Source organism: Muscardinus avellanarius, assembly GCF_963383645.1.
Source record: "Muscardinus avellanarius genome assembly, chromosome: 3".
Classification (NCBI taxonomy): domain Eukaryota; kingdom Metazoa; phylum Chordata; class Mammalia; order Rodentia; family Gliridae; genus Muscardinus; species Muscardinus avellanarius.
Genome location: NC_137788.1, coordinates 28,462,888 through 28,479,273, shown reverse-complemented (window position 1 = coordinate 28,479,273; position 16,386 = coordinate 28,462,888). Strand labels below are relative to the sequence as shown.

Genomic DNA, 16,386 nt, shown 5'->3' with positions numbered 1-16,386 from the left:
GGCTGGGGGAAACGACTGTGCTGGGAGAGGTGGAGAAACCAAGTGGTGACTGTGCTTGGAGTTTTCTAAATGATACTTATGTCTGCAACTTTTTTTCCCCCCCTCTGGTGCAACCATTTTGACCTGACCTTGAAAAGACCCCCTTTTTAAATTATGGTGCAAGCACATAGTAGACAGCTTCACCCCATCCCACACATATCCCGGAGCCTCACCCAGTTCCCAACACGTAGCTCACCCCGGAGCCTCAGGATGGGGCGCGGCTGCGGACGGGCACCTCTCACATAACCACGGCGTCCTCTGCGTCTAAGTGCCCTGCTGTGCTTGGGCCTGAGCTCCCGGTGGGGCACATGCGTAGAGATGACCAGAGACCGCTGTAAATATGAGACCAGGTCTCAGGAAAGAGAAGAGGAATCAGAGCCTTCATGCATTCTGGGTGTGAAATGGGTTAGTCTTTGCAGAAAACAGCCTGGAAGTTCCTCCAAAAGTTAAACATTGAATTACCGTATGACCCTGCAGGTCCAGTCCTGGTATACACCATGGGGATGAACAGAGGGGCCCAAACACACACATCGTATGCACACATTCCTCGCAGCAGTATTCACAATGGCTCAGCGGTGTAAACAGCCCAGGTGTCCATCTACGGGTGAATGGATAAGCAAAATGTGGTATAAACATACAATGGCCTTGTATTCAACCCAGAAAGGAGGGGAGTTCTGCAGGGCAGAGCGAAACAGACCACACATCACAGGACAAATAGTATCTGATTCCACCTTTGTGGAGCATCCAGGAGAGGCAGACTCAGAAAGAGGAAGGAGCTTAGAGGCAGCTGAGTGAGTGGGGGTTAGTGCTTCATGGGTACAGAGTTTTAGTCAGGGGTGATGGAAAATTCTAGAATTAGACAGTGGCCCTGGTTGCACATCATTGTGAATGTAATGACTGACTCTGCATTGTGTGCTTCCAAATGCTTAAGTAATAATTCTAGGTTATGTATATTCTATCACAATTAAAAAAGACAAGAAGGAGCCAGGCATGGTGGCTCATGCCTTTAATCCCAGTACTTGGGAGGCTGAGACAGAAAGATCACAGGTTTAAGGCCGGTCTCAGCAACCTAGTGAGACCCTCGGCAACTTAGCAATATCCTGCTTAAAAAAACAAAACAAAACAAACAAACAAACAAACAAACAAACAAACAAGGGCTGCGGTGTAGCTTGGAAGTAGAATGCCTTTGGTTTCATCCCTAGTACTAAAACAACAACAACAAGAAAACACGAAGACAAGAGGGATGGAAACATGGGTTAGGGATTCAAGGTGTCCTGATGGAAATCAGGCCTTGGGAGAGGATGGATCATCCAGTGAGCAGGTGGGCGTGGGCGCTGAAGGGAGCTGGAGTGGAGGGCCTGGATGGAGCCCCAGGACTTTCCCAGCTCCCGGGTGGGCTGAGGGAGGAGAGGGAGCGGCCCAGGAGAGCGGAGATTGTCTAGGTGTGTTAGTCAGGACTCTTAATTGCAAATGACAGAAATGCAGCTTGAATTAGTTGAGGCATGAAGGGAAATTTATTGGTTTGTAGAAACTCAGGAAGGGCAGGAACGTCCGGGTTCCCATCTGCCTGGGGAGTGGAGCCTGTGGGATGTCTAGGACCCCTCTCTCGCCTCTCCGATGGATCTCTGACTGCCGACTTATCTCTGGCTGTACTGGTATTGGGAAGAGAGTTTAAAAAAGTATTAATGTGTCAATACTGGGAAAGATGTCCAATCTTGAAATATGTCTTCTTTACTAAGAAAGCCAGGGTTAAGCTAACATGTCCTTGCATTCCTAAGAACAATTTAACACAGTTTGGGGGAGAAGACGAAAGGTAAAAGCCTGTGTCTGGAGACAGAGATGCCTCCCTCTCAGGCCATAAATCTGGGCCTGTGTTTGGAGACAGAGATGTCTCCCCCTGTAGGCCATAAATTCGGCTGGAGAGATAACAGAAGCAGAGCCAGGGCTGGCGATAAGGTGTAACATGATCTCCAAAAATCAAAGGGACCTGCTGGACTTAGACAATATAAAAATTCAGGAAACTGGAATTTGTTGGCATTTTCGTTCGAATTGCCCCCCTGTGTCTCCTCCGGCACAGGGCTGTGACTATCTCTATATTTCTATCTTTTAATAAACTTCTTTAAATCTGCAGCAGCTGTCCAAGCGATGAATACTTATTCTTAGCTTAGGACAAGAATCCACGGTTTTTCTGTTTGTCTCTGTGTGTCTGGTGGGGGGGGGATTATTTCACACCACACACCTTTCCCCCCCCCCCAACCTATCCCCTGCAACATGGCACCCATGGGATCTGGCATGAGGCTGTTACATGAGGGTTACGAGCAGCTCTGCGCTCACACCTTTCCCAGTTTTTCCACCCCACACTTCCTTTATGATCGATTGAGATCATCTGGATGCAGAACCCTGATGGGCCTCACTTGGGGCATGGGGGCACCATAAGCACAAGGCACCTGGATGCACGGCTGGCGGTCACCCTCAGAATCCCAGTTTACAGGGGCAGGAGAGGCGCTCTGTGTCCAAAGCAAACAAAGGGCGCCGGCTGTGGGGAAGAGCAGCAAGAAGGAAGGCCAGATGTCTTCCATTGCCTCATCGTGCAAGACAGGACTGGAAAGCACAGGGGATTAGTAACAAAGGCGTCGTAGGTGAGGTTGGCACAGGCACGACAGTTGACTGGCGCGGTGGGTACAGGCAGAGTGGCGCGGTGGGCGAGGGAGTGGGAAGAGAGGAAGGAGACGGGGTGGGGAACGCCAGAGGGAGGAATAGGTGGCTGCTGGGGATGTGGGGTCAGGGAAAGGTTTGGATTTTTTTTTTTTTTTTCAGTACTGGGGATAGAACCCAGGGGCATTCTACCTCTGAGCTACACCCCCAGCCCTATTTTTCATTCTTTATTTTGAAACAGGGTCTCACTGAATTGAAAAGGGCCTCACTAAGTAACTGAGGCTGTCTGCAAACCGTGATCCTCCTATCTCAGCCTCCCGAATGCAGAAATTACAAGCGTGAGCCACCACGCCTGGTGGCTTTGCTTTTTTTTTTTTTTGGTGGTACTGGGGTTCCTGGAAGCCCTTCTACCTCCGGGCTACACTCCCAGACCTATTTTTACATTTTCATTTTGGAAACAGGGTCTCCTGAGCCAGCGCGCGCGTCTGGCTTCGAACCTGCGCAATCCTCCTGTCTGCCTCCCAAGCGCGGGGATTACAAGCGTGCGCCACCACGCCGCCCGGCGCGGCTTTGCTTTTTGATGGGAAGATCAGAGCCTGCTTAAGTACTCAGAGGGCCGGAGACAGGCAGAGAGGTCAAAGATTTCAGAGAAAACTTGGGGGTGCGGGGATTAGAGAGGTAGCAGGTGCAGGTGCACAGAGGACGGAGGGAGGGTGAGGGCTGGTCTCTAGTCTGGGCGGCAGTCGCGGGGAGAGCATGCTTCACAGAGATGTCTTCTTTCTCCAAGGAATGGGACTCAAAGAAGATGGAATGAGCTAGAAAGCTTGAGAGTGGAGAAATGGGGGCGGCTGCCATCAGGGAAAATGACCAAGGACCGCGCTGAAGGACATGCGTTTGCAGGGCTTTGTGGATTGTCCTCACGGCCTTGGTGTGGGGTGGAGAGATGGAAATACCCCATAGGACCCGCCGGGCTGGACTTCTGCATTGCAGGAGGACGGAAGGACAATGGGGATACTGTGGGGCGGTGCTTTCCACTTAGCTCAGCCAGTGTTTATGACCCTTTTATTGCATCTCCAGGGTGGGGGAGGGCATGGCTTCTGCCCTGGGCCAGGGAGGGAGGGCAGGCCTCAGCTGGCAGGTCCCCGTGAGGTCGGGCCTGGGCTGGCTCTGGAAGGAAGGGGTGGAGGAGGGGCGGCTGGGCTGGGAGACCAGGAGACCTGGTTAGGAGGTGGCTGCCAGGGGCTGAGCAGAGGGAGGAACTAGAGCAAGGGCTGGGGTGGGGAGCTGTGGTCCCTGAGTGGGATGACTTGCACCTCTTACCTGTTTCTTCCCTCCTCCCTTACAGTAGCCAACTGTCCTTCAGGCCTACGTGCGAGCCTCCGCTGGGCTCTGCGTCCCAGCCCCTTGACCTCTCTTTAGGAGCCTGGTCTTCCTCTCCCCGATTCATCCCACCACGATTTAGACACCCTCGTCTTTCCCTTGCAGCAAAGCTTCTCCGCACACTGCAGCCTCTTGCGGTGAGCACCCTCCTCTCCTCTTTTGCTGGTGGCCATCCATCTCCACTAGTTGCCCACACCTCCCTCCTCCATCTGCGTGGCTCTCCCTGTCCCTCACCCCACTGGGACCTGGTTTCTGTGTCCTGTATCTTCTGTGTCCTGTATCTGCAGAAGACACCACTGCCTTGGGCACCAACAGGCATCCTGTGAATCCACCGGGCTCGTTTCAATCCTCGCTTGATTGGATCCGTTTGGCTCTTTTTAAAAGAAATTTAAATTTATTTCGCAGTACTGAGGATTGAGCTCAGGGTCATTTTATCACTAGCTCTATCCCCAGGCCTAATTTGTTATATTTTGTGTGTTGTACTGGGATTGAACTCAGGGTGTTCTATTTCTGAGCTATACCCCAATCCTATTTTATTTTGAAACAGTCTTACTGAGTTACAGAGGGTCTCACTAAATTGCTGAGGCTGGCTGCAAACCGGCCATTCTCCTGTTTCAGCCTCCTATATAACTGGGATTACTGGCATGTACCACTACACTGGCTTATTTTTTTTCTTATTTTTAACACAGGGTCTCATTAAGTTGCCCACGTTGTTCTCAAACTTGCAATTCTGCCTCAGCCTCCTGAGTAGCCAGGATTATGGGTGTGCCACCACCCCTGGTAGCCTTTGGTTCTGATTGCTTTCTCCTAGAAATAGTCTTCTCTCAGGTTCTTCCTCCTCGGTGGCATGCATATACCTGTGGCTTCAGGGACATCTGTGCACCCTTGGCCACTGTCCCGCATTCTCTTTGGCCTTTGAGACTCTATCCTCAGACGTCTTTTCATAACTCTCCTTTTATGAAGGGGAGTCTGAAGTCTGCACAGCACTGTCCCCTCTAGGCTCAAGTCCCACCTCCCACAGAGGCCCAGATATATGATCAAAAGAAAAGTGCCTGTCCCTGTTCCAGGTAGGAGATCCTCCAGGCAGTTTGAGGGCTACCTGAATGTGTATACTTCCAGTATTGTTGGAATAAGAATACACTTTATTAACTTAGTATGCTATCTATTTTTAAAACCATTTATTGCATAAAATATATTAAGTATAGCTCTTCCCCTCTTCATCTTTTGAAGCCATTTTATTTAAGCCTTTGACATTTTCCTCTAATACCTAGGTCAAGATGATCAGACCTTTGTTATCATCGACATTTTCAGAACCCAATCACTTTATTTCTGTCCAAGTTACTTGTGACACAGTGTTTTTTGAATCCATATGAGAAACTGGCAATTTTATTCTTGGCCACGAAATCCTGCTGCATAGTATCAGGTGTGTAAACTAAAGTCACCCAGGCGGCATGTGTTTGTCATCCCTGCAACATAACCACTTCCTTCATGGTTTTAAAATAATTTTTTTTAAAAAAGGATTTCCTTACAGCTGGGCATGGTGGTGCATGCCCGTAATCATAGTACTTGGGAGGCTGAGACAGGAGGAGGGCAGGTTTGAGACTATCTTCAGCAACTTATTGAGACCCTGTTTCCAAATGAAAAATAATATAGGTAGGGCTGGGGGTGTAACTCAGAGGTAGAATGCCCTTGGGTTCAATCCTCAGTAGTAGGTGTGTGCGTGCGTACACACACACACACACACACACACACACACACACACACGATTCCTTACAAAGACAGTAATTGCAATTATAAGGTTCTACCCCCAGGAACAATGATTAAATCTATATGAAATATCTTTGCTTCCATTTTTTCCTGATTGTCCCAAGTGACCTCCATAAATATCCCAAACTTTATTGATTGAGGTTATTGTAGGCTAATGAGGTTCCCTCAATGAGCATTTTTGTGTTCAAAATGTAATAATTGAGATCATGTCCCATAGCACAGAAGACTATAAGGCAAACCTGAGGGGTGATTTTGGAGCAAAATCTCATATTTAGGCAGTTGTGCTGACTACCCCAAATCTCTGTCTCCTGGCTAGTCCTCTCCCATTTACCTCAGTGGCCTGCTGGATACCTCCACCTGGGCGCCTGCCAGTCAACCCGTGGCCCTTTTTGGTGCAGTGCTTACCATGCACCAAGTCCTCTTCTCCATGCTAGGGGAGCCGGGGCACAATAGAGACCCTATTCTCTAGTAGTTTGTATCCATAAAAAAAATAACCATGTAGCCAGGTGTAATTCCAGTTCTTGAGAGACTGAGACAGGAATATCACAGGGCGGAGGCCAGCCACACCAACTGACAAGGCCCTTAGCAACTCAGTAAGACACCTGTTTTAAATAAAAAATAAAACAGGGCTGTTGATGTAGCTCAGAGGTAGAATGCCCTTGGGGTTCAATCCCCAGGACCACATACATGCATGAATAAACAAATGTGTAAACCACTAAGAAGATTCATATGCAAGTATGTGCTACAAAGAAGATGAAATGGGGACCCCTGGGAGCGACCACGGGGATGTGCTTCCAGGGAGGCAGGTCAGGAAGAGCCTGGGGAGCGGGGCTGTTCAGCTGAGATCGGGTGCCAGGGGGACAGGGGTGTGAGGCTCTAGTTAGGGTCGTGTCCATCAGGAGAAGGTGTGAAGAGCCGAGCTGGAGCTGGAGGAAGGCCTGTGGGGGGAGTCAGAGGACAGCAGAGGTAGCCGGGGCCCAAAACACAGAGGGCCTTGCAGGCCATGGTCATGAGTTTGTCTTGTTTTTATTTTTCTGGTCATGATGGGAAGCCGTTTGGAGGGTTTTATAAACAAAAGAAGTGACTTGATTGATCTGATCTACATGCTAAAGTGATCTTCCAGGCTGCTGTGAGGAAGAGGAATTTCAAGGGAGCGAGAGGGGAGGCCGAGGGACCTTGGCTGCAGGTGTCCTGATGTTGAAACAAGGTGGCCTGGCTGGGACTGGAGATGGCAGGAAGTCACCGCGTTGGATTCTATCTTGGAATTAGAGCCGACATGACTTGCTGCTGGTGTGGATGTGATTCTGAGGAGAGGGACGGGCGGGCCTTTGAATGGAACAGCTGGGTGGACTGGGATGCCACCTTACAAAGCAGGAAGGCTGGGAGAGAATGGTCATCTGCTCTCGGCTAGGGGGATTAGGAGTTCCATTTTAGGATTCATGAGTCTGATACTCATGGGAAAGGGCGAGGTCCAAACACATAAATGTGGGAGTCACGAGTTTCTAGGTGGCTTTATAGATGGTACTGCACGTGATCACGGAGGGGAACGTGTGTGCAGGAACTGGGCCCCAGGGCACCTCGAGTGTAGAGAGCAGGAGAGAAGAGGAGGCAGCTATGGGGATCAAGGAAGACCACCCAGCGAGGCGGGAGGAACCCAGAGAGAACAGGGTCTGAGGAGGGAGCTCAGCGGCTAGACGTTGCTGACGGAGCTGGAAAGGCAGAAACACCAACCACCGGACTTGCTGACGTGGAGACCATGGGCAGAGAAGTAGAGACAAGTAGAGGCAACTCCTAGAGGATCTGGGGTTTTATCACTGTGGTAAAGTAGATGGAGAGAAGTCTGATGTCCAAAGAGAACTGAGCCAGGTGTGATGGCACACACCTGCTGAGACAGAAAGATGGCAGATTTGGGACCAGCCTCAGTGATCTAATGAGACTCTGTTTCAAAATAAAAAAATGCAAAGGGCTGAGGTAGCTCAGAGGTAAAATGCCCCTGGGTTCTATCCCTAGTACCTCTCTTCTCTCTCGAAAAAAAAGGAGAATTGAAAAAAGAAATGGCCGGGCGTGGTGGTGCACGCTTGTAATCCCCGCGCTTGGGAGGTGGAGACAGGAGGGTTGCACTTGTTGGAAGCCGGCCTCACTGGCTTAAGAGACCCTGTTTAAAAAAAAAAAAAAAGAATGAGAAATAACATATTTGCAGAGAGGTAAGGCAGGATGGTCAGGGGTAGGTGACGGGCGAGGTGCTCTGGTGGTCAAGTGAGGGATGCTTCCTCCGACTCCTTGCTGGAGTGGGAACCAGGCTGAGTGAGCTGGATAGACAGGGGATGATGCGGCCGAGGTCGAGGGCGTGAGCCCGTGTGGGTTGCAGGGGTGGAGCACCAGCTTGTTGAAAGCAAGGATGTCAGGGAACTAAGAGGCCGGGGTGTTGGATGTGAAGTTGCCAGGAATGGTAAGTGGGACGGCAGAAAGACAGACAACAGGGCAGGGGCTGAGGTGGTCCATGAAGAGAGAGGACCGCGTCTCACGTGGAATCTCAGACTCAACATGTTTGGCATTGAAATCATGGCATCCCCTTCAGACCCGATCAGTCCTGGGGCTCCCTATTCCGGTAAATGGCACCACCAGCTGGAGCCAGAAACCCAGATGCCACTTTGATTCCTCCCTCTGCTTGGTCCCCACACCCAGTCCAATCGCCATATCTTTCTGATTCTATCTTGTGAATGTTTCTTAAATCTGGCTACTTCTTTCCAGCCCTCTGCACCACCCTGGGAGCCACTGCTGTTTCTAGCTCAGACGTTGCATCGGGCTCCGCCCAGGTAGCCCTGCCTCGCTCTTGCCACACCGTGACCAGAGACACTGCCAGCTGGATCGTGTCGCTCCTGGGTCTTCTCATCATCTTTAGGATAAAGTCCAAAAATCACTAACAGGGATTGACAAAGAAAGCCCTGTGTGATCTGGCCCCTGGCCACGTCAGCCTGACTCTGAGGGCATGCCCTTCACTGGACTGGTGAGCCAGCCTGGGTTTCTTTCTGTCTTTGTCATCTGATTTGCTCTTCCAGCCATATTTTTATTTTAAAACAGGATCTCCTTAAGATGTTGAGGGCCATGCTAATTTGCGGATGCTGGCCTTGAATCTGAAATCCTTCTGTCTCAGTCTCCCAAATACAGGCATAAACCACTGACCTGACCTCTGACAAAGAGTGGGTGTTTAAAATTAGTCACTTTTTAAAATGGTGGTACTGGGAATTAAACCCAGGGTTATCCTACCTCTGACCTATACTCCGAGCCCTTTTTATTTATTTTATCTTGAAACAGGGTCTTGGTAGGTGGCTGAAAGTTTTGCTATGTTGCTGAGGCTGGCGTCGAGCCTGTGATCCTCCTGTCTCAGCCTCCTAAGTTCTGGGATTATAGGTGTGTGGCATCACGCTGGGCTGTCTCCCTTTGCACACGGGTTCTCCCCTATGTCTGGAATTCCCCCGTTTCTCGAGGTGTCAGAAGTCTCAGAGAATCCTTTTTGGGTGCTTGGATGTCAGACCCTCCTCCTCTCTCTCCCAGCACCCTGTGGTGGCTGTCTTTCTCCTCTCTAGAATGTAAGCTCCCTGGTCAGGTCTGATTCTTCCCAGTACTTAACACAGAGCTTTCAGATGAAAGTAAGCAATCAAGGGGAGGGGAGGGGAGCCGTGGGATATGGAGGGAAAGTCCCTGGATGCTGTGCATCCAGGTTTGTATCACTTTGAATCTCATCATAAAGTATAATTACAATGTAGCACCAATAAAAGTATTAAAAGACAAAAGAAAGGGAGTGAGTGATGGATACTTCCCCACTGAGAGGCTCTAGGTGTGAAGCTGTGCGTGTGGACACGTCTGGGGTGTGGTCCTGTGAGTGGGTAACTGAAGAGGAGCTCCTGGGATGAGAAGGTCAGGGTGATGCACAGGTGGTCCCTGTGGCCCTAGGTCACCTAAGATCCCAGGAGAGGACTCAGTACTGAGTGAGCGAGAGGTAGGTGCTAGCGATGGGGACTGAAAAGAGGGTGGAAGAGGAGATGGCGGGGCAGGACCAAGAGGGGTTTTCAAGAGGTGGAGGAGGAGGGGTCGGTTGCTGGTGAGAGTGGTGTGGGGCTTGGGGGTGTGGGTGAGACCGAGGATGAGACAGCCCGATGGTGCACATGTGCCCAGAGGGTTAATCTCAGCCTCTCTGGAGGCCTTGGGCTGGTCAGATGCTGCTTGGCCTCCAGAGGACTGGAGACCTCTGGGAGCGGTACTGTTTGGAGAACACCATGCGAGCAGTCAAGCCCCAGGGCGAAGCTCCGGTACCCGGGACCCGTCAGCGGCCTCTAGACCCGGGGAGGTGGCTGTGGCTGGTCCCTCCCTGGCCTGGACTTGGGAGCTGCTTTAGTCTGAGCAGTGTGGGGCCATTTGGTTTGGTCAAGGATCTACCCTGGACTGGGTGGCCATGAGGTAGGAGAGGAGAAATAAAAGTAAGAGGTAGAAAGGTGACAAACTGGGAAGGGAAGGGAGATGAAAGCTTTAACCCAGACTTCAGGATGATCCTCCTCATGGCCCTGATGGTCTGCTCCCCCTAGACACACATCCCTAGGGGCCCTCACCTCCAACTCTCAAGGGTTATTTTCCCTCTGACCTAAATTTTCTAAAAGGTTTGATAAACAAAGAATCCCATAAGTCTTAGAGCACTATACATCCAGTTATGTACATACATCTGGCTGACCAGCAGAGCATATTTTAGACTGATAAGTGTTTGGAGGGAGTATAATTAAAAGATAACAGCCAGGTGTGTGGGCACATGCTTATAATCCCAGTATTGGGAGGCTAAGACAGGAGGATTGAAGGTTTGAGGATAGCCTCATCAAGTAGTGAGACTTTCATCAACCTAGCAAGACCCTGCTTCAAAAAATGAAATAAAGTAAAATAAAATAAACTAGGGCTGGGGGTATAGCTCAGAGGGAGAATGCACCTGGGCTCAATCTCCAGTAACACACACACAAAACACACATACACACACACACACACACACACATACACACACACACAACACAACACACATACACACACATACACACAAAACCAAAAACCAAAACCAAAAAACAAACCCAAAAACCAACCCCCCCCCCAAACCAATGACTTTTGGTCAAGCCCAGGTGCCTTCCATCAATCTGAGAAGAACCGCACTTCCATCTCTCTTCGTGCCCCCTGTTCACCCCCAAAGGGATCTCTGTAGAAGAACTGTGAGTCGCATTCTCCCTTGAACGTGTATCCCTACTTTCCCAAATAAACCTGCCGTTGTCTCTGACTAGCTGCGCTGAAGTTCTTTTCTGCCAAGGACCCCGCCAGTCCTGAGGGGAGCTTCCCTCCCCAACACCAGGAGCCCCTCTGGACCCCTTCATGGAACCATCATGACTCCCGAGACAGTCACAGCTCTGGTCTGGGCTGGGGTCGAGAGCTGCCCATGCCCCCTGGGGTCAGGAGTCCGGAAGGTGTGTGGGTGCCCTGCCACTTGGCAGCTGCTGTGAACATGAGCAGCTCTTGGACTGTAGCTGGAAAGGACCTTCCTGGGCCAAGACCACTATCCCTCCTGCTCAGAGACTCTTCCCTGGAGGGATTTATGATCGGAGTCTCCCTCACCTCACAGGGGTCAGGCCCAGGTGACAGTTTCCTGCGGGCGGGACGCATCCCACCCTCCTTCACCCAATGGAATCCTGGGCTCTGCTTCCAGGAAGCCCTGCCTGAGGTGGGTGACTCTCTGATTTTCCCCATCCTGGTGGCCATGGCGGCTAACTGGTGGGCCCGGAAGGTCCTTTCTCTTCTCTAGGCCCAAGTCTCTCACCTGCAAATGACCCTTGAGGCTGGATTTAGTTAAACAAATCAAACCAAGAAAAAGCCACTTTGCTGACTTCCCGCCTAGGCGTGGTGAAGAGCTCAGATAAACAGGACACGGTCAGCCCCCCACGCAGCTGCAGCCATGTGCTCACTGAACAAGCATTTACTGAAGGCTGCAGGGATCTGATGAGTCAGCCTCCTGCCCGCGGAGGCTCCCAGGCTTGTGGGAGACACTGGCGGGACCGGCCACTCCCAGTGCGGGAGAGGGGCCCAGGGGAGGCACCTACCAGGTGAGCACCTGGGGAGGTTTGAGGTCTTTGGGGTTTGAGGGCAGGTTCCAGAGGAGGCAGGAAGGGCGTTCCAGGCTGGGGAAGAGCGGGAAGAGCGTGAGGGAGGCCCGAGGCATGAGGCCCGAGGCATGTGGCAGCGTGAGGTGTCTGCTTGGGAATCTGCAGCTGAGACTGGGGGCAGGGGGTGGGGGTGGGGGTGTGGGAGGAAGAAATTTCAAAGCAGGAAGAATGACACAGTCAGAATCGCCTCTGGATTCATGACTCCATCTTGGAGTAGAGGGCAGATTGGAGGGCTGGTCTGGGGAGAGGACCCACGAGGGGGGGCTGGGAGGTGGGAGGAGGCAGCTCTGGGCATTTGGAGTTGGAACCAGGGGGACTGGGCGCTGCATTGGGGTGGGGGCTGAGGATGGCAGGCCAGCTCCTGGCTTGGATGGCGGTGGTCTTCTTGCATGGGGGGTGGGGGCTCTGCAAGGAGGGCGGGTTTGGGGAAGATGAGCGGGTCCCTCAGGAGCTGCTAGGTCTCCCAGAGAGTGGCTCAGAGGCAGACAGTGGGACTCAGAGGCAGGTCTGGGCTGGAGGTATGGTTTGGGGATGGTCAAGGTCTGAGTGGTGAAGTTTGGGGGAGGATGAGGTTACTATAGGGGTGAGAAAATGGGAAATTCCACAGATGGGAGGGTACCTTTGGGTGCCCAGCCTCCCGAGTATTAGGATTACAAGCATTACAAGCATGCACCACCATGCCCGGCCTAGAGTACTCCTGGACAGCCTGGGAGACCCCGCCCCTGACTTGTTCTCAGGACTGTACACTCCCAACCTCTGGGGCCCCCCTACCAGGGACGGGGACTAGCAGGGTCAGCGAGTTTGGGACAGGAGAGGCGGAGGTGCCTTGAACCGCAGTCTATGCTCATGGATGCTCATGTGGGAGAGGCTACTGTGGGGCTCAGGGCTCCATGGGCCACTGGTATAGCCCCTGCCTTTGGGCATTCCCCTCCACATGCTGGTGGCCCACGGTATGTGTGTGTGTGTGTGTGTGTGTGTGTGTGTGTGTGTGTGTGAGGGGTGATGGGTGGATCTGAGGTTCTGGGACTCAGGTGCCCACTGGGTGGTCTTGGCTTCCTCTCAAAGTCCATCAGAAGCCCCCTTTCCCTTTCCCATCACTCCCCACCCTCATCTTCCAAGTAGTGGGAAAATCATATTTATTTATTGTACAAAATCCCCACTGTGCATCGAGTCCTTTGGGGCTCAGGACGGAGGGGCCGGCCGTGCCTCTCCCTGTGCGCTGGCCCGGTGAGCTTCCTGAGCCTGCACAGCCACCGTCTCCACCTACCATGCTGTCAGGAAGAAGCCACGGCCCTCTCCCTCTTTCCTGGTGGCCATAGGGGACAGGCAGGGGGCATGGGAGTCCTATCTGCCCATCGCAGGTTATGGATACCCACCTGCGTCCATTGGGGCCGAACCGGCTTTCATAATTACAGAGTTCCCATCTTGGGGGTTGCCCCCCTGGGAGAGTACATATGGCGGCCACGCATCGGGCAGGTGATTCCGGTGCCGGGACTTGCGGCGCCGGGGGCCGAGGATTTCCACGCACCTCTTGCTCACCAGGTAGGTAACCTCGCTGAGGTTAAGCAGGATGCAGATGACTGCTGTGGCCACCATGAAATAGGTAAAGACCTTCTTCTCCGTGGGCCGGGAGATGTAGCAGTCCACCGTGTGGGGGCAGGGGTCCACGGAGCAGGCCACCACGCGTGGCATGTCATAATCCTGGTAGAGGCGGTGGAAGATGTAGAGGAAGCCGGAGTCGACAGCGGCCTTGAAGATGAGGCTGAGCAGGTAGGTCCACCAGAGCCCTCCCCGCTTCTTGCTCAGGTCACTGTAGAGTGGCGGGGCGTTGGGCCCGTGCTTTAGCTGGTGCCTCCGCTCCCGCTCCTCGCGGTAGGCCACGTGCATGACCACCAGCAGCGATGGGCAGGTGACCAGGATGAGCTGCAGGGCCCAGAGACGCACGTGGGACACGGGGAAGAACTCGTCGTAGCAGACGTTGGGGCAGCCCGGCTGCTTGGTGTTGCAGATGAAGTCCTTCTGCTCGTCATCCCACACATCCTCGGCCGCCACCACGTACACCAGCACGCGGAAGATGAAGACCACGGACAGCCAGATGCGGCTCAGCGCCGTGGAGTACTTGTTGACCCCGCTCAGGAGGCTCTGCAGGAACGTCCAGTTCATGGCGGCTGTGACCTCGAGGGTCTACACCGGCGTGCTGCCCACTTGGGCCGCGGGAGAACCTGGAAACAGGCAGCTCAGTGAAGATGCGAGCAGCGGACAAAACTGCTTCCCAACCACCGGGCCATCCTGTCCTCATGCGCCAGGACTCGGAGGGGGTGGGCGGCCCTGTGCCCATCTCACAGGGAGGAAAGCTGAGGACCAGAGGCACCCGGCCAGACCCCACAGCTGCCAGCACAAGAGCTGGTCTTGAACCTTGATCTTCAGGTTCCAAAATCAGGGTTTATTTTATTCTACAGAGTAAAAAATACATGTGAAGAAAATCATCCTCTGGCCTCCTTTTTTTTTTTTTTTTGTAACACTGGAGATGGAGCCCAGGGCATTCTACCTTCGGGCTTTACCCCCAACACTATTTTTTTTTTTTTCAATACTGGGTATGGAACCCAGGGGCAGTCAACCTTTGAGCTACACCCCCTGCCCTATTTTTTATTCTTTATTTTGAAACAGAGTCTCACTGAGTTGCAAAGGGGCCTAATTAAGTAGCTGAGGCTGTCAGTGAACTGCAATCCTCTGGTCTCAGCCTCCTGAATGCTAGGATTACAAGCGTGCGCCACCAGGCCTGGCTCCTTTTTTATTTTTGAAATAGGTTCTTACTAGGTTGCAGAGAGTGTCACTACGTAGCTGAAGCCGGCCTTGAACCTGTAATCCTCCTGTCTCAGCCTCCCAAGTACTGGGATTGCAGGCATGTGCCACCATGCCTGGCCCGGCCAGCCTCTTTGACCCCACATTTCAGCCTTAGGGGCCCTGTGACTTCTAAAGAGATTGAATGATCAGCTGCTGGGCCTGGTCCGGGGCAGGAGGGGACAGGAGCACATATTTATCAGTCATTAGATTCACCTGAGGTTTACTGAATGGCAGCGTGAGGCAGGCTGTACGAGGCACATCCACATCAGCTTCTATATAGATACCCAACAGTCTCCACCTCCCTCCTCCTGTCTGGCTCCAGGAAGCTTCCAAGACATTTCCCTCCCACGTTAAACGAGCTCTTTGAACTCACAGTGGCTTGGCGTCATCCCTCCCCCTTCCCCTGTTGGTGCCAGGGCCAGAAAACTGACTGTCTCAGTGCCAGTGGGATCCTCTGGAATTCCACCCAGGTCCAGGGGGAGCTGGCAGAGGGGCAGAGGCTGGGTTCTGGCCTGGTCTGTGCTCCGCCATTGACTTTCTCAAAGGCGCCCCCTTCTGTGTCTCTTTGTGGCTGTTTCCTAGCCACATCTCCCATATTTCCCATCCAGCTCCCTGTCCCATGTCCCTAACTTCCATAGCCCCTTATCTGAGGCTCTCATCATATCCCATCCTGAGCCCTGCCTCCGCCTCAGCTCACAGCCTTGGCAGACACCAAGCCTCTGGGCACCCTGTCTTCCACGGCAGACTATGACGTCACCTGCCCTCAAATGGTCTATGCACCTGTCCTCCTTGCCAGACTGCCGGTGGCTGGAGGTCTCTCTCCAACTTACTTTTTTCTGTCTCCTCAGGCCCCAGCTCCCGGCCTGGCCCAGAAAACACTCACCAGATATTTGTTACATCGAAGGGGGCCCTGTTTCTTCCTGGTCCTTCCTTTCTGCCTCTCCTCTGGTCCTGTGGCCTCCTTAGGTCTGACAGGGCACTCCTTCCTCTCCATGGAGCCTCCCTGGGGCTCTTCTAGCGACCCTGAGCCCCTTTCCCCTCAGCCCGAGGTCCCCTGGTTGCCCACCCTCACCCCTGCTGGTCCCTTCTCCCTAGTCTCCTGCCCTTTTTGGCCTCACCCTTCTTGGGTCCCGCAGCTGCTCCACTGTCCCCAGGCCGGTCTGTCTGCCCAAGGGCCTCCCAGAGGGAGCTTTTGTTCCAGACTCCTCAGCAGGGTGGGGCTTTCTGAGCCAATGAGCCAAGAGAGAGTGATGGGTGGGTGGGTGGACAGGGCAGGGCAGGCAGACTTCCCCAGGCACAAACTGCCAGCAAACACCTGCGGCTCTTCTGTGCTGGACCACACCTCCTCAGGCAGCGCAGGTATGTGGGTGAGATTGCAGTGAGGGGGGCAGTGCCTGGAGTCATCATGCCCAGCCCAGGACAGCACTGGCAGCGCCAACCCTGTCCCCGTCCTGAGGCCCCATTCTCTCTTTCCCAGTCCTCCTTCTGGAAGTCTAGATCTGAGTTCCTCAGTAGC

The 16,386-nt window shown here is 52.9% G+C and overlaps 1 protein-coding gene across 1 annotated transcript; it reads right to left on the bottom strand.

Annotated features, from left to right (window-relative positions):
• Positions 1-13,388: 13,388 nt before the first annotated feature.
• GJB4 (gap junction protein beta 4) lies at positions 13,389-14,189 on the bottom strand (the record flags this gene model as incomplete). Its single annotated transcript, XM_080692805.1, has 1 exon — positions 13,389-14,189. One exon carries the CDS (start codon positions 14,187-14,189, stop codon positions 13,389-13,391), a length of 801 nt encoding a protein of 266 aa, XP_080548931.1.
• Positions 14,190-16,386: the final 2,197 nt, after the last annotated feature.